This window comes from Anolis carolinensis, chromosome 3 (genome assembly GCF_035594765.1).
Source record: "Anolis carolinensis isolate JA03-04 chromosome 3, rAnoCar3.1.pri, whole genome shotgun sequence".
NCBI classification, from domain to species: Eukaryota; Metazoa; Chordata; class Lepidosauria; order Squamata; family Dactyloidae; genus Anolis; species Anolis carolinensis.
The window spans coordinates 119,213,464-119,239,254 of record NC_085843.1 but is presented as its reverse complement, the minus strand read 5'-3'; the positions used below and the strand labels follow the sequence as shown (position 1 = coordinate 119,239,254).

Genomic DNA, 25,791 nt, shown 5'->3' with positions numbered 1-25,791 from the left:
CGCTTTCTCTGAAGTAAATGTCAATCTGTTGTTGGCACTGTGAAGCTAGCCATCTGTTCCCTCCCCAAGCCTGTTACTGAAGATAGCAAACAGCTTTTTGGGTCACTCAGAAACAATTGCAATCAAGAAAACAGGCCATGCCAATAGCAAATTTGAAAGAAGAAAGTGTGTCACTGAATGTGATGCAGAGTACAAGAGAATGGGAAGAGCAATGGGTTAGAAGAGAAAGGGGAAGAAAGCAAAAAGGTGAGAGAGGTAGAACCAGGTTGGGATGATTTTTAAAAGCATAGTTTGGAATTTGCTCTTTTGCAGCTTTGGAAGGAAAAATCCTCCCCTCTCCCAGATGCCAAGGCATTGGACTTCTCCCAGTAATGGCTCAGTGGACCATCATTTGTCCAAATTACATAGAAATGTCTCCCTTAATGTCCTAATAACCACTTTAGTTCTACTTAAGGATTAAAACTGCTATCTTTGGAGTTAAGGAAGAAGATATAAACTGATACCTCAGTACTGAAAATTATCTTCTCCATACAGTATTGATTCCATCCTGTCCCAGCAAACTGAATAATCCACACAAAAAGGCAGCACAATTATTTAACTGAGAATTGTAAAACCTTGTATCATTCAAATGCAGTAATACAATGGTCATCAGACAGCATGAAATAAAAGAATTCCAGTTTAATGCCTATCCCATTTTTGTAGTGCTGTTTTTGCTATCTATCTTGAACCATCAAGTGATTTGCTACAGGTCTTCTTTATGACTATATATTCCAGATCTATGCCTATAAGGATTAGAATTTAATACTCTTTTAAACCACATTAATATTTATATAGTGCAGTTTCCCGAAGTATCCAAAGCACTTCACTAATACATTTATTATCTTCCTAGTTATCCTTGTCCTTTCCTCCATATGCTTCTCTTCCCATTGCTATCTTCAATTCTGTCAGTGTTCTTAGTTATGTAATGCTTGTCAGAGGCCTGTCTATTTTATTTATGCATCTCAGGAAAGCAATATATTCATTAGTGGTGGTATTACATACGTTCCTATCACCATCTTCAATCTCAGTAATTCTTGTACAATCTTTGACCACATTATTCTGTATTTTTTCCTTGGGAAATATGTGCCCTGTTTCTGAAATTACAGAAATGAATCTACATTTTGATTAGAAAAATATATTGTAGATATTTGTAGGTTATTTCAGTAATTCATCAAACCAAATTATTATTTCTTTTGTAGAATATTCTTGAGAGAATTAGAAAATTACATAGATTATCCAGAACTGGTAGGAAGGTGTTTCCTTGAAAGGGTAAGTAGTGGTTTTTAAGTGAACTAGAGCAAAGATGTGTTACTACTGTGTTATGTTTCCTGAAACGTCTAAAGAAAAGATAATACATATCTATTTTAAGCATTCATGCTAAAACAAAATAACATGCCAATTCCATTGACCTCACTCCCAATAACAATGCATGTTACATGGGACATCTAAGTAAAAATTGACTCATGCTCATCAGGTCAATTGCTGTAGTTCTCTCAGGGAAAGGTCTTAGCTCTGTAGTTTTGCAAGAAGATCGGTGGTTCTGTATTTGACATCTATTATCGTCTTCTGTTAATTCCAATAAACTACTGCCAGTCAGACAGAGAAATAATTCAGCCTATTAAAAGGCAAGGTCCATGATCCTGTGATAACTTAGTTACATAAAATAACGTTTCACAGATCAGCTACTATTGCCAGAATTTTTTTGGCATGCTTCTCCCAGAAGATTATATAAACTGGCATGTTTTATTTTAAACATTTTGTTGTATTTAGTTAGACACCCACATTCATTGTATAATATTGCCTCAACATTTGCTGGCATTGGAAGTGCAGGACTTGTTTTTCTTGCCTGAAGATCACTTCTCTAGGAATGTCTAGCTCTCCAGAGCAAATCTATGGACTTTTGAGGCCTTCTGGGGTGTCAGTGTGTTCAACAACTGAACTGAACAACTGATGGAAGTTGACCATAGAGCCTCCCTGGAGGACCTAGAGATTTCTAGGAGGAACATATTAATCAAATTTCCCACAAAAGTGGCAGCAGTATTACCTTGAGAATAAAATTCATATTGCTCCTAGTTCAAGGGAAACAAATAGGATTTTTTTCTCCATTATTGATTTCTATTGTCTATGGCATATTGTTTTATAATACAAATTTTTAGAGATTGCCTACACTTGAAACATAGCAGGAAAAGCATACATAATCAATTGTGAGCCAATATCATAATGCATGTGTTTGGGCCCATAATTGCTAGAAGCCTCAACCATTGTGGTTTATGGTAAGGGATAAAGGGAGCTACAGTCCAAAACACTGTGAGAATAGCTATGAAAATGACTTTTAAGATATTAGATGAATTAAGATAGTCTCAATGCTTGTTGACATTAAGTTGAATATCTTAATAATTCGTCTGTAAGATTCTTATTACAGGTGTACCTGTTTATAATCTAAGCAACAGCTCAGATTCTTGGGATTTACAGTGTCTTTCCTCTCTCATTCAGATGGAAGACTTTCAGATTTATGAAAAATATTGTCAAAATAAACCTCGATCTGAAAGTCTGTGGAGGCAGTTCTCAGACTCTGTGTTCTTCCAGGTATCCTTTTATTTTATTAAAAACATATACAAAAATCAATCAAAACATCTGATAAAACAAATGTTTCACATTTATATTCATTTATATTTTAATAGGAGTGTCAAAGAAAACTAGATCACAAATTGAGTTTGGATTCCTATTTACTGAAACCTGTTCAAAGAATAACCAAATATCAGTTGTTGCTAAAGGTAAGAAATCCTAGACAGATTGCCTTAGGTTTTCTAGATGTGACTTAAAACAGTCACCTAATAAGAGTAGCTCGATCGCCATGAAAACCCACTGGGTGACCATGGAGGTCACATACTCTCGGCCTTAGAAAATCCTATGATAGGATGGCCCTATGGGCACCATAAGTCAGAAATTACATGAAGGCATACACCAACAAATGGAATGTAGTGGTTTAAATGTTGGTCTGGGATTCCAGGAGACCAGGGCTCACATCCCTACTTGGCTTTGGAAGTTTGCTGGGTGACATTGAGTAAGTCATAGAATCATAGAATCATAGAATAGTAGAGTTGGAAGAGACCACATGGGCCATCTAGTCCAACCCCCTGCTAAGAAGCAGGAAATCGCATTCAAAGCACCCCCGACAGATGGCCATCCAGCCTCTGCTTAAAAGCCTCCAAGGAAGGAGCCTCCACCACAGCCCCGGGGAGAGAGTTCCACTGTCGAACAGCTCTCACAGTGAGGAAGTTCTTCCTGATGTTCAGGTGGAATCTCCTTTCCTGTAGTTTGAAGCCATTGTTCCGTGTCCTAGTCTGCAGGGCAGCAGAAAACAAGCTTGCTCCCTCTTCCCTATGACTTCCCTTCACATATTTGTACATTGCTATCATGTCTCCTCTCAGCCTTCTCTTCTGCAGGCTAAACATGCCCAGCTCTTTAAGCCGCTCCTCATAGTCGCACTCTCAGATTAAGGCCATGACAAACCCCCTCTAAACAAATCTTCCATGGAAAATACCATGATAGACTCATTTTAGATTTGTCATAAATAAGAAACAATTTGAAGGTACACAATAGCAATAACAAAGATTTTGCTTGTAAATCTACCCTGCCCTCCAGTAGGAGTCCTTACTCTTTTGTATGACCCACTGATAGTTTGGAAAGAAGTAGGGAAATCCACTCCCAAGGGCTGGACCCCATCACGTAATAACAAAATTTTGAAGTAGAGCGCTCTGAAAGGTACTCTTGGATAGTCATTCTTATGAAATCTGAGATGGTGGGTGAGAAGTAATGTCTGTTGATGCTTTCACCCTCTGGAGTTTGGAAGATTGGGAAGCCTTCTGGTATTGGAGATGTAGGGAGTGGGACAAATATAATTCCCCAACTAGATCAAAAGCTTTCCATAGATAGGACTCTTTTTGTTTGCACATGTCTTTTCCAAGGCCATATCAGAAATGAAAAGATAGATGAACCAAGGTATCCTCATTCTGCTTCTCTCTGTATTCTGTTGTAATCATTTTTTTGCCATGTTACCCTTTGTATAATTCACTTCATGGGTTATCTTGTTTTGAGACCAGAATTCCCCTTTAAAATTCATGTAGTGGTGTCTGTACTTTTTCTATAGGAAATGTTAAAATACAGTAAAAACCGTGAAGGTGCTGAAGATCTCCAAGAGGCATTAACATCAATATTGGGAATTCTTAAAGCAGTGAATGATTCCATGCATCAGATTGCAATCACTGGCTATGATGTAAGTAGCAAAATGTTAAAAATATTGTTATGTAACAACAGAAAGAAAATTTTGAGCAATAGTAAAATTGATTTCTGTAATTGTTTTTCCCAATTATCTATTATTCTAATGTGGTGATTATATTTATGAAACTATCTTACTCCAAACTTTTTTTAATGCAAGGAGAACTGCTTTTCAGGTGACAGTTTATTTCTTCTTAGGGATAGCTTTTTTTCTTTTTATGTTTAGTAGAATATGATGGTGCCAAGTTTATGTATGCATAAATTAAATGATTGGATATGCTGTCTTTATTCCTGGTTTTCCTTACCTTGATAACTGAATATTAGGTATATTTCCCTCTTTCCTCTAGGTTCTGAAAACATGTGCTCCCAAAATATATTGGCTTGCCTCGCTCACACATTTAAAAATGTTGAGATGTTGATGGTTTGAGCTTTAAAATGGAAGGCAGGAATTGGTGTGCACAAGCCTATAAAATATATTTCCCTCAAACCACTCTCTAAAAACCACTCTTTAAAAAATTTAACTTTTCCCACTGAAAACTCCAAAGAAGACTAGAACTCAGAAACTAAAGGTTCAATTGTGAGACCTGGAAATCGTCCTGTGTCCATCTAAGCCTTGGAGGCAGGACCCTAGAGCCAAAATTTCACTGCCTTTGTAAGAGGGGAGCATAAGATTAATCTTTGATATTTGCTTTATGCTGGGCTTTCCCCCCCCCCCCCCCTTTCCATGCAAGATTGAAGAAGAGACAAAGAAGACACCTGTATGTTCTCAACTGATCACAAATATTTCTTGTATATTTTTTAAAGGGAAACATGAATGAACTGGGCAAACTTCTAATGCAAGGATCCTTTAATGTATGGACTGATCATAAAAAGGGTCATTCAAAGGTGAAGGACCTAGCACGGTTCAAACCTATGCAGAGGCATCTCTTCCTCCATGAGAAGGCAATATTGTTCTGTAAAAAGAGAGAGGAAAATGGAGAAGGATATGAAAAGGCACCTTCATACAGTTATAAGCATTCTCTAAATGTAAGACATTTTGAAATGTTCTGATTCTGTTGTGTTGTATCATGTTATTGTTAGCCCACTTTGAATCCCTATGGGGAGAAAGGCAAGATAAAAAAGAAATACATATGATGTAAAATATTTTTAAGAGTCTTTAAAGTTATTTTTGTGTGACTTAAACTTCCTCCTGACTTTTAGTGACCCAAAATGAAGCTATCATGGCATTTTCTTGGCATGATTTGTTCAGAAGTTTGCCATTCCTTTACATTCTCTGGAACTTCAAAGGACGCAAGGACAAACCTCTTCTTAAGGAATTCTGTCACAAAATCCCCACAATAGGTTCACCTTAGGATCATAAATTAGAAGCACACAACAACAAAATGAATGCTGATTCTATGGTGTTATTCTCCATTGCTTTATTTTTAAAGAAGGAATTCTAAGCGCACAGCAACAACATCTTTTTGGCCAATTTTTTTGTTTTGGGGTCTTGAAAATTGAGGTGCGCGTTAGATTTGATGGCGCACTAGATTTGATTAAATATGGTATGCCTATGTAGAGAAAGCAGTTAGAGAACTTAAAACTGATGTTTGCTTTGAGATGTCCACATACTATTATGACATCCTAAATATCAATTTATGCATCTGTTGTTTTTTAGATGACTGCTGTTGGAATAACAGAGAACATCAAAGGTGATGCTAAAAAATTTGAAATCTGGTATAATGCAAGGGAAGAAGTTTACATAATACAAGTAAGCATTTTTCTTTTAAATGGGCTCTTTAGGAATTAGAAATTATATTATTCCTGACCTCTGTCCCTTCTCCATGATGACTGAAAAGTGGGAAGATAACTTCTGGTTTGACAGAAAGGTGACAGACTTTTCTTTGTGTGAGATGTTCTCTCTATTTCTACATGTTTCAGAGCAGATCTGTCCTGCTATGCATAGGTAAAGTAGAGGAGGCTTTGCTGGGGAGCTCTAGCCCACTCTCCTAAACTACACAACTGGAACAGTTTAGCAGACAATATTTAAACACCCCACCCCAACACACCACTAATTAGAAAATTCTGCTATCAAACTGCAATAGAAGGAAGGAACCCCTTTTCCGGCTATAAATACAAATCAGGCATCTGTAAATGATTTAAATACAGGCACCTAAAAGAAGCTAAAGTACATAAATTCTCTAATTCTTCAACACAAAAAGTTATCTTTTGGAAAGGAAGGGGAACCTGCATTGCATCTTTGTACAGCGCCTGTCAAGGACAGAACGCCACAAGATTCAAAGTAACAGAGTTTATTAGATTACAGAACTCAAAAATGCCCGTAAAACACAAGGGCCAGGCAGTTTTTGCCTTTAGGAGCAAAAAGGGGCAAAAGTAAATGTTCAAAAGATAAACCGGATTAAACCGGAGTTTAATCCGGGTAAAAACAAACTGCTTGCTTCAGCCTGGGTATAAACGAAACGAAAGCCAGGGAACAAAAGATACAAAGAATGCAACTAATTGGCAGCAGATTCCTCTCTGCTGCCAACACTGTGCTTAGAGTAACTTGCGTCGCTCCCCCACACACACAGCAGACAGGATCTCCAACACGAGTAAATCAGCCAAGGATTGTAGCAGTTGAGTAGACCAGTTCCGTTCCGTAGATCAAAGCCAGAAGCAGACGTTTGTAGTTTTTCCAAGTCCAAGAAGGGGGGAAGACAAGCCGTGGTCAGTTCAGTCCGAGTTCTCAAAGCAGGAGATGGCGTCCGTCAAGAAGACGACGGAAGGTCAAGCTAATAAGAGTAAGCACAGGTTTGCACAAACAAATGCCCACACAATCCCTCCCGCCGTCTGACCCTGGATTCCAATCAACTTACGTCACAGCACAGGAAAGCACACAAGTCTTCAGGGAAGCGTCCCACACACACACGGATCCCAAGCGTTTGCCCAGATTACCTTGCCCAACGCAATTTGCAATTGCTCTCAAGCCCCATTTTATGCCAGTTACAAATCTTCATCACTGTCAGCTGTCCTCCTTAACCCGGGCGTTTCCTCATCACTTTCCTCGTCAGAGCTGGAACACCTCTGACTACGCCCAACAGCATCTCCAGCTGTGGATCCCGTCCCATCCCTCCAGCTAAACCATGGGTCTAATCCTGAAGGTCCCCATTCATCTTCTGTCCCATCATGGCCAGTGGCACCCACTTCCTCCCTTACCCGAGTCCAATCCATCTCATCCTCCTCTGAGCTAACCAGCCCCTCCTCCATTCTCTCCGTAAACCCTTCGAAAGACTCCTCGTCAGATGGTGCTGCAAATATGTCTCGCAGTCTTTTTCTCTCTCGCTCCTCGAGAGTATCTGACTCTCGAGGAGTCTTACGCCCACGTCTGTCAGTAACAGAGCCATGAGGCTCAATCATAACACTATCCCCTCTCACAAAGGCCTCCTCCCCCGATGGCGGAGAAGTGGCAGTGATACCTTCCGCTATAGCACCACGACGACTAGAGGTATCAAGTTTCAACAGCGAACGATGAAAGACTGGATGGACCTTTAAACTAGACGGTAAACGCAAACGAAACGCAACAGAAGAAATCTTTTTAACGATAGGAAAGGGACCCAAATACCGAGGCGCAAACTTTCCCCCAGCCTGTTTAATATGTTTGGAAGATAACCACACCAAATCCCCTTCTTCCAACTCCTCCCCTGCCTGCCTGTGGCGGTCAGCCTGAGTCTTCTGCGTTGCCTTAGCTTCCAACAGTAAGCGACGGGCAACATCATGCAATGCAGCCATTTCCGAAGAGCGGTACACAGGGTCCGAAGAGACCACATTGGTCGACGGCGCCACACCTCCCCGTGGGTGAAAACCATAAGTTAGCTCAAATGGCGTATGCTGACTAGACGTGTGCACCGCATTGTTGTAAGCAAATTCCGCCACCGGTAACCACTTTACCCAAGCCGTGGGTTGATCTAAACAAAAACAACGCAGATACTGCTCTAAGAGCCCATTAACCCGTTCCGACTGTCCATCCGTTTGCGGATGGAAAGCTGAAGACACGTTTAACTTAGTCCCCAAACACTCATGGAAGTGTTTCCAAAAGCGTGACACAAATTGCGGAGCCCTATCTGAAATAATCACCTCGGGTGCTCCGTGCAAACGATAGATGTGCTTTGTAAATAGTAAGGCCAACGTAGGGGCCGCCGGAATGGTTGAACAAGGAATAAAATGAGCCAGTTTACTAAATAAATCCACCACCACCCAAATACAAGTATAACCCCCAGACTTAGGCAAATCTGAAATAAAATCCATGGAAATGATTTGCCATGGCCTCTCCGGAACAGGTAAAGACGATAACAACCCTCTAGGGCGCCCAACAGGCGTCTTACTCTGCTGACAAACGGCGCAGCTGTCACAAAAGCGCAGAATGTCTTGCCGCATCTTTGGCCACCAGTAGCTCCTGGTGATAAGCTGTACGGTCTTGAACCTGCCAAAGTGCCCAGCCATGGGTTCGTCATGGTGGGCTCTAATCACCTCCAACCTGAGGGTCCCCACTGGTACGTAAACCTGCCCCCTACGCACCAATACCCCGTCTTGATCCTGGAGATGCGGCAGTATGGTACGGTTACCTGCAGAGAGCAGCATCAGTTGCTCCTGAGTCCACACATCATCCTTCTGAGCCTCAAGGATCTGGTCATGTAACCCAAGCTCATTATCTACAACACACAGAGAGGCAGTAGGCAAGATGGTCTGACATACTACCTGCTCATTGGTCTTAAATTCCGGCTTGCGGGATAAAGCATCGGCCCGCAAGTTTGCCTTCCCCTCCACGAACTGCACCTTGAAGTTAAACCTGGAGAAAAACAAAGCCCAGCGGATTTGACGCTGGTTTAACTTCTTTGCTGTTTGCAAGTGCTCTAAGTTCTTGTGATCAGATCTGACCACGATCTGGTGCCGTGCCCCTTCAAGCCAGTGCCGCCACACCTCAAACGCCACCTTAATCGCCAACAACTCCTTCTCCCATATGGTATAGTTCTGCTCGAAGGGTGTTAGTTGCCGCGAGTAAAATCCACAGGGACGCAAGGTCCCTGAGGAATCCTTCTGAGACAATACAGCCCCCAACGCGTAGCTAGAAGCGTCCGCTTCTACCACGAACGGTCTGTCAACATCAGGATGGGTTAGTATGTTGTCCGATTGAAAACTAGACTTTAGTTGTAGAAACGCCTCGTGAGCTTCCCGCCCCCACACAAATGGCTGTTTCTTGCGCAGAAGCTGCGTCAAAGGTACCGTGAGCTTTGCAAAATTCGGAATAAACTCCCGGTAGTAATTAGCGAAACCCAAGAACCTTTGTACATCCTTCTTAGTCTTCAGCTCCTGCCATGAGTTGACGGCGTCAACCTTATGTGGGTCCATTTTAAGTTCCCTACCTGACACTACATGACCTAGGAACTCCACTTCAGGCACATGAAAGACGCACTTGGAAGCCTTGGCGAAAAGCCCATTAGCCCGCAGTCGGTGCAGAACCTGCTTGACATGTTGACGATGTTCTTTCTCGTCCTTAGAAAAAATCAAGATATCATCCAAATAAATCACTAAAAATTGGTCAATTAGGTCCCTGAACACATCGTTCATGAACCTCTGGAATACCGCAGGAGCATTACAAAGCCCAAAAGGCATGACTCGGAACTCGTGGCATCCGAAACACGTGTTAAATGCCGTCTTCCATTCATCCCCTTCCCGTATACGGATTAAGTTATAGGCCCCCCGCAGGTCAAGCTTGGTAAAGACCTTAGCCCCTTGCACCCTTGATAACAGTTCCGAGATTAAAGGGAGCGGGTACCTATCCCGAATGGTGTATTTGTTTAGGATCCGATAGTCACAGACCAGCCTAAGTTCCCCAGTCTTTTTGGCTACAAAAAATACTGGTGCCGCAGTTGGAGAACTAGATGGGCGAATAAACCCCTTGGCTAAATTTTCATCTAGAAACTCCCGCAAAGCTTGCCTTTCCGGTACAGTCAAGGCATACAGCCTCCCTGCTGGCAGTTTCGCACCTTCTGCCAACTTGATGGCGCAATCATATGGCCTGTGCGGTGGTAATTTGTCCGCTTCTCTTTTACAAAATACATCAGAGAACTCCCCATACTCAGCAGGCACTCCCTCCATATCAGAATGAGTAACATTTAGAGTGCAACAGTCCTGCCTCTTTAAGATCACTTTACGTGTTGCCCAATCTACTTGTGGGTTTACTACAGCTAGCCAATCCATCCCCAGGATCACATCATATCTAGGCAAGCTCGTAATATCCCACACAAACGTTCCCGTTACTCCCTGCACCTCCCACGTTACTGCTGAGGTTTCATGGTTAACCACCCCAGTCTCCAGCAGTCTCCCATCTGCTCCTTCCACCCATACGTCACATGCCTTGCGCACTCTAGGAATGCCATGCTTCTTAGCAAACTCAATATCTACATAGGAGACCGTAGCCCCTGAGTCCAGCAGTGCCAAAGTAGAAACAAGTTCCCTTCCCCCAACAGATAATGTAATGGGTACGAAAACATGCTTCCTCCCCTCAGTTGACTGCTTGAGGAGCCCTAGTGCGTTGGACTCACGTCGCACTAGGGCTGGCCTTTTCCCGAAAACTGGGAAGGTTTCACATTACAATTTTTGGCAAAATGCCCAGCATTCCCACAGTACAAACACAAGCCCAGCTGCCTCCTACGGCTCTTTTCCTCTGTAGACAGCTTTTTAAAGACCCCAAGCTCCATGGGCTCTTCCCCCATCACCACAGGTGCCCTGGTTACATGCATGGGTGGCGCACACATTGCTTTTGAGTGTTTACGAGCCTCGAACCTTGCGTCTAAACGCAGCACCTTAGCTACTAAGGCGTCCCAGCTTTCAGCCGGCTCCAAGCGTGCTAATTCATCCTGGAGCATATCACTTAACCCGGCAGTAAATAAAAGCATGAATGCATTTTCCCCCCAATCCAGCTGGTGGCGATACAGGTTAAACTTATTTAAGTAATCCAAAACAGTCCCCTTTCCCTGTTTCAACCGATACAGAGCCCACCCAGCGTTCTCCGTGCGGAGAGGATCCCCAAAAGTATCAGTTAACAACTTTTTGAAATTATTCAAATTGTCCTTGACTGGGTCATTTCCCAAAATTAAATTAGTGGCCCATTGTCCTGCGGGACCGGTCAACAAACTCAAAATAAAGGCCACCTTGCTAGTGTCTGTAGGAAAAGCATGAGCACTGAGCTGAGAAAAATAAAGCTCCACTTGTGCCAAAAAGGTTGGCAACTTGCACCTGGTTCCGTCAAAGCGTTCAGGAGTCAAAACATGTCCTTTCACAGCCTGAGCTGTTTGGCTAACGGTAAAAGCCGTTTGCAATTGGTCTACTTTGGCCCTTAACTCATCCATCGTCTTCCTGACGGGTTTATTGCTGCAATAAACTTTTTATGGGCGTTGGGCAATCTGTCAAGGACAGAACGCCACAAGATTCAAAGTAACAGAGTTTATTAGATTACAGAACTCAAAAATGCCCGTAAAACACAAGGGCCAGGCAGTTTTTGCCTTTAGGAGCAAAAAGGGGCAAAAGTAAATGTTCAAAAGATAAACCGGATTAAACCGGAGTTTAATCCGGGTAAAAACAAACTGCTTGCTTCAGCCTGGGTATAAACGAAACGAAAGCCAGGGAACAAAAGATACAAAGAATGCAACTAATTGGCAGCAGATTCCTCTCTGCTGCCAACACTGTGCTTAGAGTAACTTGCGTCGCTCCCCCACACACACAGCAGACAGGATCTCCAACACGAGTAAATCAGCCAAGGATTGTAGCAGTTGAGTAGACCAGTTCCGTTCCGTAGATCAAAGCCAGAAGCAGACGTTTGTAGTTTTTCCAAGTCCAAGAAGGGGGGAAGACAAGCCGTGGTCAGTTCAGTCCGAGTTCTCAAAGCAGGAGATGGCGTCCGTCAAGAAGACGACGGAAGGTCAAGCTAATAAGAGTAAGCACAGGTTTGCACAAACAAATGCCCACACAATCCCTCCCGCCGTCTGACCCTGGATTCCAATCAACTTACGTCACAGCACAGGAAAGCACACAAGTCTTCAGGGAAGCGTCCCACACACACACGGATCCCAAGCGTTTGCCCAGATTACCTTGCCCAACGCAATTTGCAATTGCTCTCAAGCCCCATTTTATGCCAGTTACAAATCTTCATCACTGTCAGCTGTCCTCCTTAACCCGGGCGTTTCCTCATCACTTTCCTCGTCAGAGCTGGAACACCTCTGACTACGCCCAACAGCATCTCCAGCTGTGGATCCCGTCCCATCCCTCCAGCTAAACCATGGGTCTAATCCTGAAGGTCCCCATTCATCTTCTGTCCCATCATGGCCAGTGGCACCCACTTCCTCCCTTACCCGAGTCCAATCCATCTCATCCTCCTCTGAGCTAACCAGCCCCTCCTCCATTCTCTCCGTAAACCCTTCGAAAGACTCCTCGTCAGATGGTGCTGCAAATATGTCTCGCAGTCTTTTTCTCTCTCGCTCCTCGAGAGTATCTGACTCTCGAGGAGTCTTACGCCCACGTCTGTCAGTAACAGAGCCATGAGGCTCAATCATAACAGCGCCTAGTCAAATCGTAGTGGAACGCTGATAGCAGTTGCCATGAGAGTTCATACACCAAGCAGGAAGTACACATATCCTTGACTGTGTCAAGTTTGAGCAGCTATTCCTGGCAAAGTACAAAACATATGCAATTTTTAGGAAGACTGTAATTCTACAACTAATTCCCACCTAGCAGAGCCATATAATTGAACTTGGCAAGTCAGCACAAAGTAATACCAATTTTAATGGGTCTGTTATCTCTGGAACTTGCCATTGAATTTAGATTTTTTAACATTACATCACACACTGTATCCCTGTTTCTAATATGAAAAATATGAATTGGTCTTAAGCATTTTTCTTCATAGAAAACTATGCAGTAGTAGTAATGGTCATCCTCATTATCATCATCAACAACTACAGTACTACTGCTACTAAAACAAGGCTTATTAATCTCCATGCACATCTGCTCTTTCCAATAAAAATGACAATAACAAGATCCAGTTCTTTTTTCATATCAGTGAAAACAAGTTCTCATTTCCAAGCCCTCAGGATGTTGGTTTTGTCTCTTTCCCTTTTGGTGGTTTAATCAGTGACAAGCAGCTAACTTGTTAACTTTTCCTTTTTGACACAGGCTCCAACCCCCGAAGTCAAAGCCACTTGGGTAAATGCAATCAGAAAAGTATTGACCAGCCAACTGCAGGCATTTCGGCGTAAGTCTCCCGATGATGATGATGATGATGATGATGATGATGATGATGATAGCAGCAGCAAATTACCCTTCAGTGTGATTACTGTCTCTATTTTTTCTATAAAAACACAAACACTTGTTGACTTTTGCAAGACAGACTAAGGAAATTGCAATTAATGACAGAGATGAAAGCAAAAGTTGACATTGAGTAGGTGTTGCTCATATATGTCTCCAGTTGTAGCCTGTCTAGTTCTACCCAAACACTGATGAAAACTCTCTATTCTCAGCTTATTATAATGTAGTTAGAAATGTAATGAACTTGACCTTATCAACAAGGAAGTTGTACAGTTATAAGATACTCTATTTCTTACAGAAGCTAGCCAGCACAGGATTCTAGAGCATACACACAGTTTACCATTACCGTCATCATCTAACACAAGGTGAGTTCCTATCTATTTTACAACTTAATTTATAAGACAATAAATAACTAATGATCTTTTCATTTAAGTGTGTTCTGCTTTGAACTCCTCTGTTCAATTTGCAGATATAATTTGAGGGTTTAAATTCATTTGTCTACTTCAGGTTCTTTTACATTGGGGTGGCGCAATGGGTTAAACCCTTGTGCCAGTAGGACTCCTGACCTGAAGGCTGGCAGTTCAAATCCGCAGGACAGGGTGAGCTCCCATCTATCAGCCCCAGCTTCTCATGCGTGGACATGAGAGAAGCCTCCCACAAGGTGGTAACACATCCAAGTGTCCCCAGGGCAACGTCTCTGTAGATGTCTGATTCTCTCACACCAGAAGTGACTTGCAGTATATTCTCAATTAGATTCGGACATGATAAAAAATAGTATCACAATGTTTATGCATATCTGTTATTAGAAACATTGCTTTTCCACAAGGCCATGACATGCTTGGAACAATAAACTGTATATCCTAACTTACCTTTCTGGATTCCTTTGTATTTTTGAAAGGATGATTGCTTCACACATTTGCTTCTGGTCTTAGGGACCTTTATGTATTGTGCCTTACTTTTATTTATTTATTCAGGGAATTTCTAGCCGGCCTTTCTCCGCTTGCAGACTCAAGGCAGCTTAAAGCATAAAAACATACACATTTGAACAGTTAAAATATATATGCAGCAATAAAATCATGGTAAAACAACAGTCAGAAGATCAGTAAAATAAATAAAATCTGTGACCCTGTGTCTAATGCAACTGTAAGCCGCCCTGAGTCCTTCTGGGGAGATGGTGGCAGGGTATAAAAATAATTTTATTATTATTATTATTATTATTATTATTATTATTATTATTATTATTATTTCCAGTTTTGGTCGGAAAATATATACAAACATAAGTGAATCCAGGCAAATATAATATTGCAGCACAGAGTGTCTGCCTGTTGTGTATAGAATGTCTTTTCTCATGTATTTTAAAACAGTGGCTTCCCTTGTTATCACATGGTTGTAGTTGTACTGTGAGATTCAGCTTGCACCAGAGAATGTAGTGTTAATTTCTTCCATGAGCAGCCCTTCTCAAAATGACGGAAGGAACATCAGAAAACAGGAAGAGAGAAATTCTGACTTTCCAGATGGTTGTATCACCACAGTCACATCCAAGTATCCTGAAAAAGGCAAAGGTAAAATTTGCAGTGCATCCTGATTATCCTTGGGCATCACTTAGCTGTGAAGTGGGAGGAATTAAACTCGAAGCATAAAAGGATTGAAGTCATAACATCTTATTTCATTAGTAATCAGTAAAAATGACAGTTCTAAGGAAATGGAAGGTTTCCATATTAGTAGATATATCAGCCAGCATCACCTGGTGTTGTTAAAACCTGGTTAGCACATCTTCAAAATAACATATTCACCTAAATTTTTGCAAAAGCCACAAAACCAGAGTTACTGGAACTTGTTTTCCTTTATTAACTAGTTTCCACAGAGATCATTAACGCATTTTCAGGTGGAAAATATTTAATTATAATAAATGTCTACATGAGACTGCCAATTTGATCAAATATCAGTCATTCTTATTTTTAGAAAACTGCTTTTCTAGCACCGCCTCTAGTTTATCTTAAGTTTTTGTATCTTCTTTTCCCCCACTTCTTCTGCAGTTTTCTCTCTTTCGTTTTCCCACACTCTATTTTATAGAAGGTGTCAGGTAACTATTCCTACCTCAGATGGCTCAGCTCCTTTTTTAAAAAAAATACTTTCTATTGGAAAAATATTGCTTAATCTTAAAAGTTGGGAAATGCACTTAAAAGTACATTTTAGGAAGCTAGATTTGTCTCACAGTAATTGGCATTGTCCATTGTGAAGAGTCAGGAGTGATTGTGAAAGGAAAGGTCTGAGAGAGATATAAAGGTAAACTAATCTGAAAAAGGTGAACTTGTTAGAAAACAAAAGTACTACTTCACAGACATCCTAAGAATGATGTCTTTTGATGGGCTTGGTTTTGCCCTGAAATCAGGAGCTCTTGTCTCCTTTCTTTGCATCATACTATGTGAAGGCCTTTTGAAACTCTGCTGCTCTGAAACCTGGACGTTACCTTTGAGTTGTTTCTGGAGAGGCTGCCAATGAATGTAGCTAGCTAACCATTTAAAAGTTTGTTTAAGGTGAGCACTAATATTCCTTGCTTGCCTCTACAGAAACAGCATCTCCTACCACAAAAAGCCAGACTTTACCAATGATCCTTCTTTCAGGACCAGGTACAGATAAAGGATTTATCCTTATTACAATAAACATACATATGTGAGCACAATAAGTATCAAAATATATATTAATTGTAACTTTTTTCTTATAAGTACTTAGTTTTAAAATACATAAGCCATTTTACATTTTATCTTTATTTCTTGATTACCCAACTTTGGGATTTGCTTCTCCTTTAGGAATAAAAATAATTTCTGTTTCCCAGTATAAACTCAAAGGTAATTTGCATGCAACCGGTCTATTCTTCTTTGTCTGGTTCTTCAACTTGTTTCTCTCTGTGTCTTTTTTGTGTGTATTCAATCTACTGCAGCTCTTCCTCCTATCAGTCCAGACAAAAATATTAAACGACATGAAGTAAAGAGTGATCCAACTCCTTTGGGTCTGAGAGGTAGACCAATCCTTTCTTGTTTATATTATGGGATCCCAATATAATATATGCCAGTCTCTTGCTTTGAACTACAATAGGCACTCTGTATCCACTGGGATTTTAAGACTTTCTATGGATGCCAAAATGTGTGGATACTTGGGTCCCATTATATACAGTAGTGTAGTAAAAATGGATCTGTGAAATAGCAGGAAACTATAACAGGATATGACTACACATCAGCATAGCGCTTGGCACATGGCAAAATCAAAGTTTCCTTTGGCTGTTTTCCCCCCAAATATTTGTGGGTTATGGTTAGTTGAATCTGTGGGTGCAGAACCCGTGGATATGGAGGAACCACTATTTTTCCATTTCCCATTATGTGGAATCAATGCCTAAGTGCCAGAAAATCCATCATGAACTATAATGTCCAGGAAACAATTTTCCCTTTGCCTAGTTTTCTTTTTCTCTCTCTTATACATAGAACTATTGGGAAATAGCCTCTGTATTTAGTCAATGAAAACAGATAGCAACTTTGATTCAGGACAGCTTTCCATGCCATTTACAGGAATTTCTAGGAACTAGAATGGGTGCTACCAACACAAGAGTAAATCTAAATATTCTAGGCAGAACCTGTGGGAAAGTATTATCAAAATGGCTTAATCCAACTTTCTCTCATGTGTCAATAGTCACTGAGTGTCACTGGCTTCATTGTTTACTATTCATAAAGGTTCACTCTTCATTTCCATCTGTCTATCCATCCTTATCTTAGACTCTGATCAACCACACTCAATAGTGGGGATCTTACCATTGATGTATATCCTCAACTATTTCCCTCTCACATAAAAGCCAAATGATTATAATAATTTCTTTCAGCACCAAAGGAAAACTAATATTTTTGCATATTACTCTCCTTGTATTGACGTGCTATCCTGATGTATTCTGTTGGGGTATTCTTTACAAGCATATGTGGGTTGTTTAAAAAATGTTTTTCTACAAAGAAAATGGGTTTCCTACACTGTAAATGCATTTTAAGCACAGAAAATATGGATTATACACAAACAAGGAAATTCACTGTGCAAAAAAATCCTATAGAATACTTCAGGAGGCTCAGAAAATGTCAAAAACCTATATTGAGATTTCCCAGCTTTATTATTTTTTCTGATAAGGTTTCTCACTTTTACAACCAAATAACAAATAAAAGAATTTTCTTTTGGTCCCTAATTCTTAATCCCTTTTCATAATACAGTAATATCTATTCCTTTCCATAATATAGTATTTGGCCATACATTGGATAGGGAGCAGTAAACAATGCCATAACATCATGCAGTAATATTACAAGTATAAGTGCTTTCCAATGGATAACCAAAGCAGAGCCAACATTAAGCACTTGATAATATTAAGTCCAAGAAATAGTTTTGTTCTCCTGTGGCTCCCAGAGGTCATTCCAGAGGACTCAGAGTGTATCCATCCAATACTGCATAATTATAGCAATATGATACCATTTCAATTGACATGGTTCTGTGTGACCTATTGGTGGGTACTTAGGTTTCTTTAGTATACTCTTCTCAACTACAACACAGGAGCTCTCTAGCAGAAACATCTAAATCCCCCACAAAAGTGCAAATGTTGGGATTCCATAGGACAGAGAAGTGATAATTAAAGTGGCATCAAAGTGTTATAGCGACCTACAAAAAACGGGAATTCTAGCTAATAAATCTCCCTCTATTACTAAGAAACCTTTTGAGTCTATGTAACCTTCCTGACACCACTCTTGAATGATTATGGTTTACTGCCTAAACAGTAGTTGAATGTGGTTTGTCTTTCCACAGTCTTTCATTTCAGGAGAACTTGTGTTTGTGTTTTTGCTTCAAAAGCAATAACCAGCTATTAAAACATGGTAACACACACACCCCCGGGCCCCTCCAAAAAAAACCAAGATTGACTTGGGCAGGGGTGAGACATATTAGAGGCTTTGAGGAGGGAGGGGGGAAATTATGTTTCAGATGTGGAAATTATTCTATAGCTGGTGGAAAGCAACATAATTAGCAAGAAATGTGTATAAATATGGACCCTCGTTGTCATTCAGACAGCTAACCAAAACTTGGAAAAGTGGCTTTTTAGATTCCATATTGGTAGTGGTGGGGGTGTTCTGGAAGTTGTAGTTTTTAAAACTAACTTTTCTAAGCTCTCATATGCTAATAAAGAAGATGAGAAATTAGAATCAGAGAGTTGAGATGAGATTGGCATTTAATCCAGGATGTGGTGGCCAAAACTATTTCTCAAGGGAAAAGAAAGCATTAAAAAATCCATCTATTTGGCACACAGATGAAGTCATATTCCTTTGCCTTTTTTCATTTTTATAGTCAAGCTAAACCTAGCTTTGATATTAAGGTAACACCACAGCTCCAGTGTAATGCCCTAGGAATACTTACTATTATTCAGTTCTTTCGCAGATGCAAGTTTTGGGTTAACATGGAACAGGGCCAAGTGGGTCAGCACTGCTTATCTTTTACTAGCAGCTCAGCGCAGGCAAGGTAATGTATCTCTCCTGGGCCACAGGAGCGGCTTGTGCATGGTGTGCTGTGCTGTGACTTTTGGCTACTTGACAGCTTGCAGTATTTTTCTTTTTGCATCTGGTAGCTTCACAGCTAATGGGCAACACCAAAAGTCTTTCAGAACTGCTTAAAAATCAACTTCTGAAATCCTAGAGAAGAATCATCCATTTTAATTATGGATTAGCAGAGTTAGGCAGGTTTGTGGCCTTCCAGTCAGTTAGATTACAACTAACACAAACCCTCTTGTGGTGAAGAAGGTAGGAGTTGCAGTTCAACAGCATCTGTAGGTCAACAAATTGCCCACAACAAGTATCCAATCCAGTTTTATAACTACAAGTAACGTCATTACTTTCATTTGTTATTGATGTTGGACCAATTAATTTTTGGACCAATCACATTGGCTGTATTGTTTGTTGAACCAATTACACAGCTCCCAGTTCAAATCCATTAGAGTTTTCATTTGTTTGCCTCATTCTCCAAACTTCACAGCTTGTGAAGAAGGTTACATAGGGAGACAAATTCAGTGTGAAGTATGACCAGCGTTCCTGCGTCTTCTTGAAGATGTGTGCCTTCAAGTAGTTTTCTGATCTATGACAACCCTGCATTCCAGGAAGTTAGCATTGCAATGTCAGAAGATAGCAGTCTTTTCCTTCATTATAACTATACCGTTGGTGTGTCTTGTGTTTCCCCATGGGAATTAATGGTAGCAACGTACCCTATGTTAATATGGGAGAAACCAACTGTATATTCAGTGAACCCCCCACAGGTGTATATGGTCTTAATGTGCTCTAATAACCTGATCTTTTCTGAGAAAAGACACCTTCTAATCTTTTTGCCAAGAGTAAACTATTTCTTTTGTCTGGTCAAAATCAGTGGTAGCTATTAATGATAAAACCTTCCCTTAATTTACATTTCATTGCTATATATTTAGTTTCTTGGTCATGCTAAAATGTAACAGAACAATTGGTAGAGAAAAAGAGAAAAAAGAGTGCAAATGTGAATATCTGTTGTGTGAATTTTATTTAAATAGGCTTCTGCTACAGACTTACAAATAAGTACACCAGCTTCCTTGTGTTACTTTGAGTAAAAATATAACTACCATTCCCAACGTATGCATGTTTTACGTTGTATCATCCATTGCTGTATTTCATTGTGATGTATGATTCTAAAAGTATCTGTTGTGATTTCCTGCACATACACACATCACAGCCCATTGGGAGGCAGAAAAAAGGGATAGGAATATGATTTAAGTTCAAAATTATCAAGCTTTTAAATCTAATAATCAGGGTGAGTGGGTGGAGATAGATAGATAGATACACACAGAGAAAGACATACATATATGTATATTATGGCTTACTGTAGAAAAGCACATATCCAAATTAGGACACAGTAATGAGTAGAACATAAACTACAAGAGTAAAAACTTACCTGTTCCTTTGTTGTGATATGCAAACATTACATAAGTCCTGCTCATGGGAATGAATGTGGTTCCAAATTCTCACATTGTAAAAGGTACATGTGTTAAAAACACTACCTGAAAACACATAATTGTTTATATTATTAAATTACAATGCAATCCCCCATTTCTGTGGGAGATATGTTCCAAGACCACCTATGAATACCCTGAAACATGGAAACTGTATATTTCAACAGTACTTGTTCCAAACGCATACTATAGCGTATAACATTGAAGGACTAGAGAGGGCCACTAACACTCCAAGAAGGGTATGCTTGGGGGATATGGGTATGTTAATATGTGAATATTGAATCCATGGATATGGGGGTTACTGTACTCCACAACTGCCTCTCCTTTTTCTCATTTGTTTCTGATGTAGCAATGTCGAGGAGGCATAAGAAACAGGTTTACTTTGTTAGAAGTTAGAAAAAGAATGGTGGTTGAGGTGAAACACGCAACATGCAATACATTCAGGCAGTGTTTCTCAAACTGTGCTCCTCCAGGTTTTTTTTTTGGACTTTAACTCCCAGAAATCTCAGCCATCTTCCCGGCTGTTAGGAATTGTGGGAGTTGAAATCCAAAACATCTAGGGGAGCAGAATTTGAGAAACACTACATTAGGGACATCTTGGGCAGAGTCTTGGTCACTGGCTGGATTCTAATTCGTCAGTTGGCCAGATAGGTAGCAGTTATCATGGTGGTAATGGTAATTATAACAATTACATTCACCAAAAATGTAAGTCAAAGTGCAAAGCCTTCAGATAACTGCAATAGAGTTGGTTCTGATACCTTTTCTAGTATGTCCTTCCAAAGTTGTTCTAAATGGACCTTAAACTTTATTTAGAAGTTGCCCCATTTCAATGTCAACAATTATGATTAATAATACTACTAACTTATAAGCATGCCTGAATTCTCACAAAGCTCTTATAGATACTGTCCCAATAATACTTTTAGGGCTTGCTTTCCAAGTTTTAAGAACATCTATTTATTGTTTTTTTTTTTAAAGGATGGTCTAAAACATCTCAGTCTGTTGATGCTTCTGAAGAAAATGATGGTTGGTCTAGTGCAGAGGATCCATTCAATTCCTCAGATGCTGAGGATGAAGGAAAAGTAGAGAAGAAGCTGGTAACTGAATACATTTTTTGTTTATTGGGGAGGGGAAAATGAAATGAATAAACATATTTCCAGTGATTGACTGTTCATACAGAATGTGGAGCTTCTGATAGTTGCAGAATAGTATTTTGCTTGTATTCCCAATGCTATTTAATTGCAGTTTTAAATTAGTGTGCTTGTTTAATCATTTTGTTAATTCATATTTGCTATTGTTGAAAGCTGTATTCATTTTTGCTCTGCAGTTTGAGCCAGCGTGGGTCTCATATTGGGAGAAAGCTGGGATATAAATCATGAATAAATTACAAAATAAATGCTTCTTGTTATACATATGATCAGGAATTTTTCTAAGTTATGTTTTATCAAAAACAAATGGATTTTTGGATGTCGAGACCTACCGGCAGCACTTTCTTATTAAATTCCATTGTCATCTCTCCTTTTAGACTCCTGGTAAATATACTGCTATGGCTAATTATGACAAGGGAGGCTCCGAAGACTTGGTCCTGAAAAGTGGAGACTTAGTTCAACTGATCCACGAAGGAGAAGATGGGCTTTGGTATGAGGAACTGTACCTAAAGACAGGGAATCATTAAAACCATTTGACTCAGTGCATGTGTAATGGTCCAGATGGTGGGATTAAGGAATGTGTGGACTTCTATCGATTGTTGGACTGTGACTCCCATCAACCTTAGCCAGCATATCTTGTGAAAAATATGGGAGTGGCAACATCTGTAGGACTATAACTCCCACCATTCCTCATCATTGGCTGTGGTAGCTTCTCCAATGGATTTGAGGAAATTGTATAGGCCACCAGATGCTGTTGGCCAACAATGTCTGGTGGTCCACATGATTTCCTCAAATCCGTTGGGGAAGTCATGGAAGAAATTCTGAGAAATGTGGAAATAGAACTAAGATTTAAAATGTGCAATATTTTCAAATCTCTTCTTCTTTTTAAGGGTGAGGGCATATTTTTCTCCCATGAGACATACTGTTAAAAATTCTAATTGTTTACACAATTTGATAATAATGAACGATATGCTTCCTAGGTACATAAGGAATTTGAGCACAAGCAGGGAAGGATGGATGCCTATCAACTGTCTGTTAGCATTGCTTGGCAACTCAAAGTCGGCTCTTTCTCTGACTAGCTCAGGTGAGACTTTTGTTATAAATGCTTTCATTTAACTTGTCAAAGAGTTCATGTGGCTCAAAACTTATTTAAATGTACTCAAAATTCTCTGTAAATGTGTGTGCTTTCCACCCAGAGTCAGCAGCTGGTTCAAGTACTTTGAGTTCATCTTCAAGTTACAGTGAAAGCTGCAACGTTAGTAGCATCAGTGTTTCAGACATTAAAGGTTGACTGAAAAGCTGTGTCAAGACTCCTATGAAGCTTTCAAATTTCCAATACAAAAACTGGATGCAAGATAAAAATAGAGACACACCATGCCGTGTGTCTCTCATTTTGTCTCCACCAACCCTCAAGTTCACAAGAACTTCTTAAAGGCATTAATTAAGAATGTGGAAAGCATGGAGAGCATGCTGGGGGTAAAGAAGTCTTCTGGAAGTTGCATGTCAGACGTTTCTCAAAGTGGGCCTTGCCATTATTGGAAGAATGTTATGAAGAAATCAAGTTGTGTTAATCGCTGTAAATGTGTACAGTTCAAACAAGAATTATGAAGTTAATATAGAATGTAAGGAACTTGATTGTTACAGATTACTGTAAATGAAAATATTTGAGGTCAATGTGTAATGTACAGGACAGTCTTTATAGCAGTATAGGAATTACGTGGCCCTCCACATGTTTGGACTTCAACTCCCATCAGATCTATCCAGCAAAGTCTTTGGTGAGAGATTATGAAAACTGCAAGGGTTCTTGGAGGGCCCACCACATTTTCTAACATCAAGGGGATCCATTTTGACCTATTTAGTCTTTCCTGACTTTGCTCTATACTTAACCACCGTGCTTTATACACCTAAAGGCTATGTCATGAAAGAAAGGGACATTTCCACTACAATAGAAACCTTTTTTACAGTATGTGACAATAGCTATTTAGATGTATTTTTTACCACAGAGCCAAATCCTCTAACAAGGACGACTATTTACGGAATGCTAAGAATTTGGTAAACCTGTTTTTTAATTTTTTTAAAAAATGTGGAGTAAAAACATTGAAACGTGTTTTATGTATCTTATGCTCTCATTCTATAATATCATGCAGTTGCCCTTAGCACTTACAATTAGACAAGAACTGAAGCATTTGTAATTCTATTGAGACTGAAATTTCCCAATTAGTTACAATTTATTGTGAAATTAAGAACTCTGTTCCAGCAAAGATATTGTTCAACTATTACAGAATAAAAAAGAAAATAAAAACAATAAGCTTTCTATTTCCTGTATGTGAATGAGAGACATGTTGTATGAACAGCTTCATCTTAAGGCCCCGTCTCCATTGCCATATAATTCAGCTTCAGAATCCAGATCCACTGCATTGAATTGCATCATGTGGCAATGGGACTCATATAATCCAGTTCAATGCAGTTAATCTGGATTTGGAAACTGCATGATATGGCAACGTAAATGGGATCTAAGATATGGTTTACAAAATCTGTATTTCCAAATGCAAGCTATATGTAATTTTGTATATTGATCATATTAAAGTCTTACATATTTCTAAAATAACTAATAGCTCATATAATTTGTACCTCATTCATGTGTTATATAATGAAGGGTCATAAGGAAGGAATGTTTTGACTGTCGGCACTTATTAAAACTGAATGGATAAAATCCAGCAAGATAAAAATAACTTGGATTTTGTTTCCTGATGTATGAAGAATGTTTCGTAATATTGTTCTGAATGCTAGAAATATACTCAGGCTCACAGTTACAATCAAGCCGTGTCTGACTTTGGTCAGTACAACCATTTATGTCTACCTGTATATGTTTATATGTGTCTTGTATATGTTTATATGTGTCTTGTATGTACTAATGTAAAATACCTATTATATATGTCTATATTTATACTCTTCAGGCTGCTAAAGATGCCTCTGTATGAACCCTGGTTTCATCCAAAAGCAGCACTGTGAATGCTGTCTTAAGATTTTATTTTATACAGATTTCCATGTAAAAATGCACCTCGTCAAATCATCCTATACAAACATGACTTTGCCACCTGAGGCACTGTCTGTTCTGGTCATGGTATTAAAATAGCAATAGTCTCAGTAACTTATTTTGTAAATACGAATGTTAAAAAAATACCTATACTCCAAAATATATATAGAGGAATACCATTCTGATGCATATAATAGGAGTCATCATTCTCTCTACCAACATCCCACCCCTCTGCTGCTATGGGTGCCATCTTGTGTAGCTGAGAAGCAGTGAATCTCTTTTTGTAAAAATTGTAGAATTAATAAGTGGTTTATTGCTTCTCAGGTTTATGTGAAGGAGCTACTTTGGGGACATGAAGCTTTGGAGAAAGTCCCTCCTATCACATCTTGTTTGTTTTCACTTTGTCTCTGATTCCATCTTCTTGCATTTCTCACATGGTTATACATGAATCATTGCACTTTAATACAGCCCACAGTTTTGACTTTTCTACTGCTGTTGTAAATTACTTCTTCAGAACCAATGTCTTTGATGTTTATAATAAATTCCGAATAAATTTCAACACTTCTTACTGGGTACTCTCTGTATCGCGATATTCATCCCCTGCCTCTGAGCTGATTTTGTTGCAAGAACTACCTCCATTGATGTCATGTGTAAAGTGGAATGAAAGTATAGTAGCTTTAGGATTTTGTATACAAAATCAGGTGATGGAGATGCATATATGAATTTGCCATGCTTGAAATAGTCCCTTTTTGAACTACAGGAGCCCAAGAGAAGGCACGGCTGCTGATGTGCTGACTGGGAAACTTAAGAAATGTTATCTAAAATGTCTACTACATTGCATAGCTTTTAGAGAATTTTGCAACACATCTCACAGAAGTCAACACTAAAGCTTAAAGAAAGCAGAATGTGGAAAACAA

General features: G+C 39.7%; 1 protein-coding gene across 15 annotated transcripts in view; it reads left to right on the top strand.

Moving 5' to 3' along the window:
* mcf2l (MCF.2 cell line derived transforming sequence like) overlaps positions 1-25,433 on the top strand; it is a 149,648-nt gene extending 124,215 nt beyond the window's left edge. For 9 of the 15 annotated variants that reach the window (XM_008107009.3, XM_008107010.3, XM_062977286.1 and 6 more), the window contains 15 exons: positions 1,239-1,308; positions 2,533-2,625; positions 2,721-2,813; positions 4,190-4,315; positions 5,122-5,343; positions 5,975-6,067; positions 13,522-13,600; positions 13,952-14,018; positions 15,106-15,215; positions 16,224-16,283; positions 16,595-16,672; positions 21,668-21,786; positions 22,215-22,327; positions 22,818-22,921; positions 23,034-25,433. In XM_008107009.3, the coding sequence (XP_008105216.1) occupies positions 1,239-1,308; positions 2,533-2,625; positions 2,721-2,813; positions 4,190-4,315; positions 5,122-5,343; positions 5,975-6,067; positions 13,522-13,600; positions 13,952-14,018; positions 15,106-15,215; positions 16,224-16,283; positions 16,595-16,672; positions 21,668-21,786; positions 22,215-22,327; positions 22,818-22,921; positions 23,034-23,128 (1,522 nt within the window). In that variant the 3' untranslated portion in view covers positions 23,129-25,433. The remainder of the gene's footprint in view (positions 1-1,238; positions 1,309-2,532; positions 2,626-2,720; positions 2,814-4,189; positions 4,316-5,121; positions 5,344-5,974; positions 6,068-13,521; positions 13,601-13,951; positions 14,019-15,105; positions 15,216-16,223; positions 16,284-16,594; positions 16,673-21,667; positions 21,787-22,214; positions 22,328-22,817; positions 22,922-23,033) is intronic. The other 6 variants (XM_062977287.1, XM_008107018.3, XM_003218747.4 and 3 more) reach the window with 3 other exon arrangements.
* Positions 25,434-25,791: the final 358 nt, after the last annotated feature.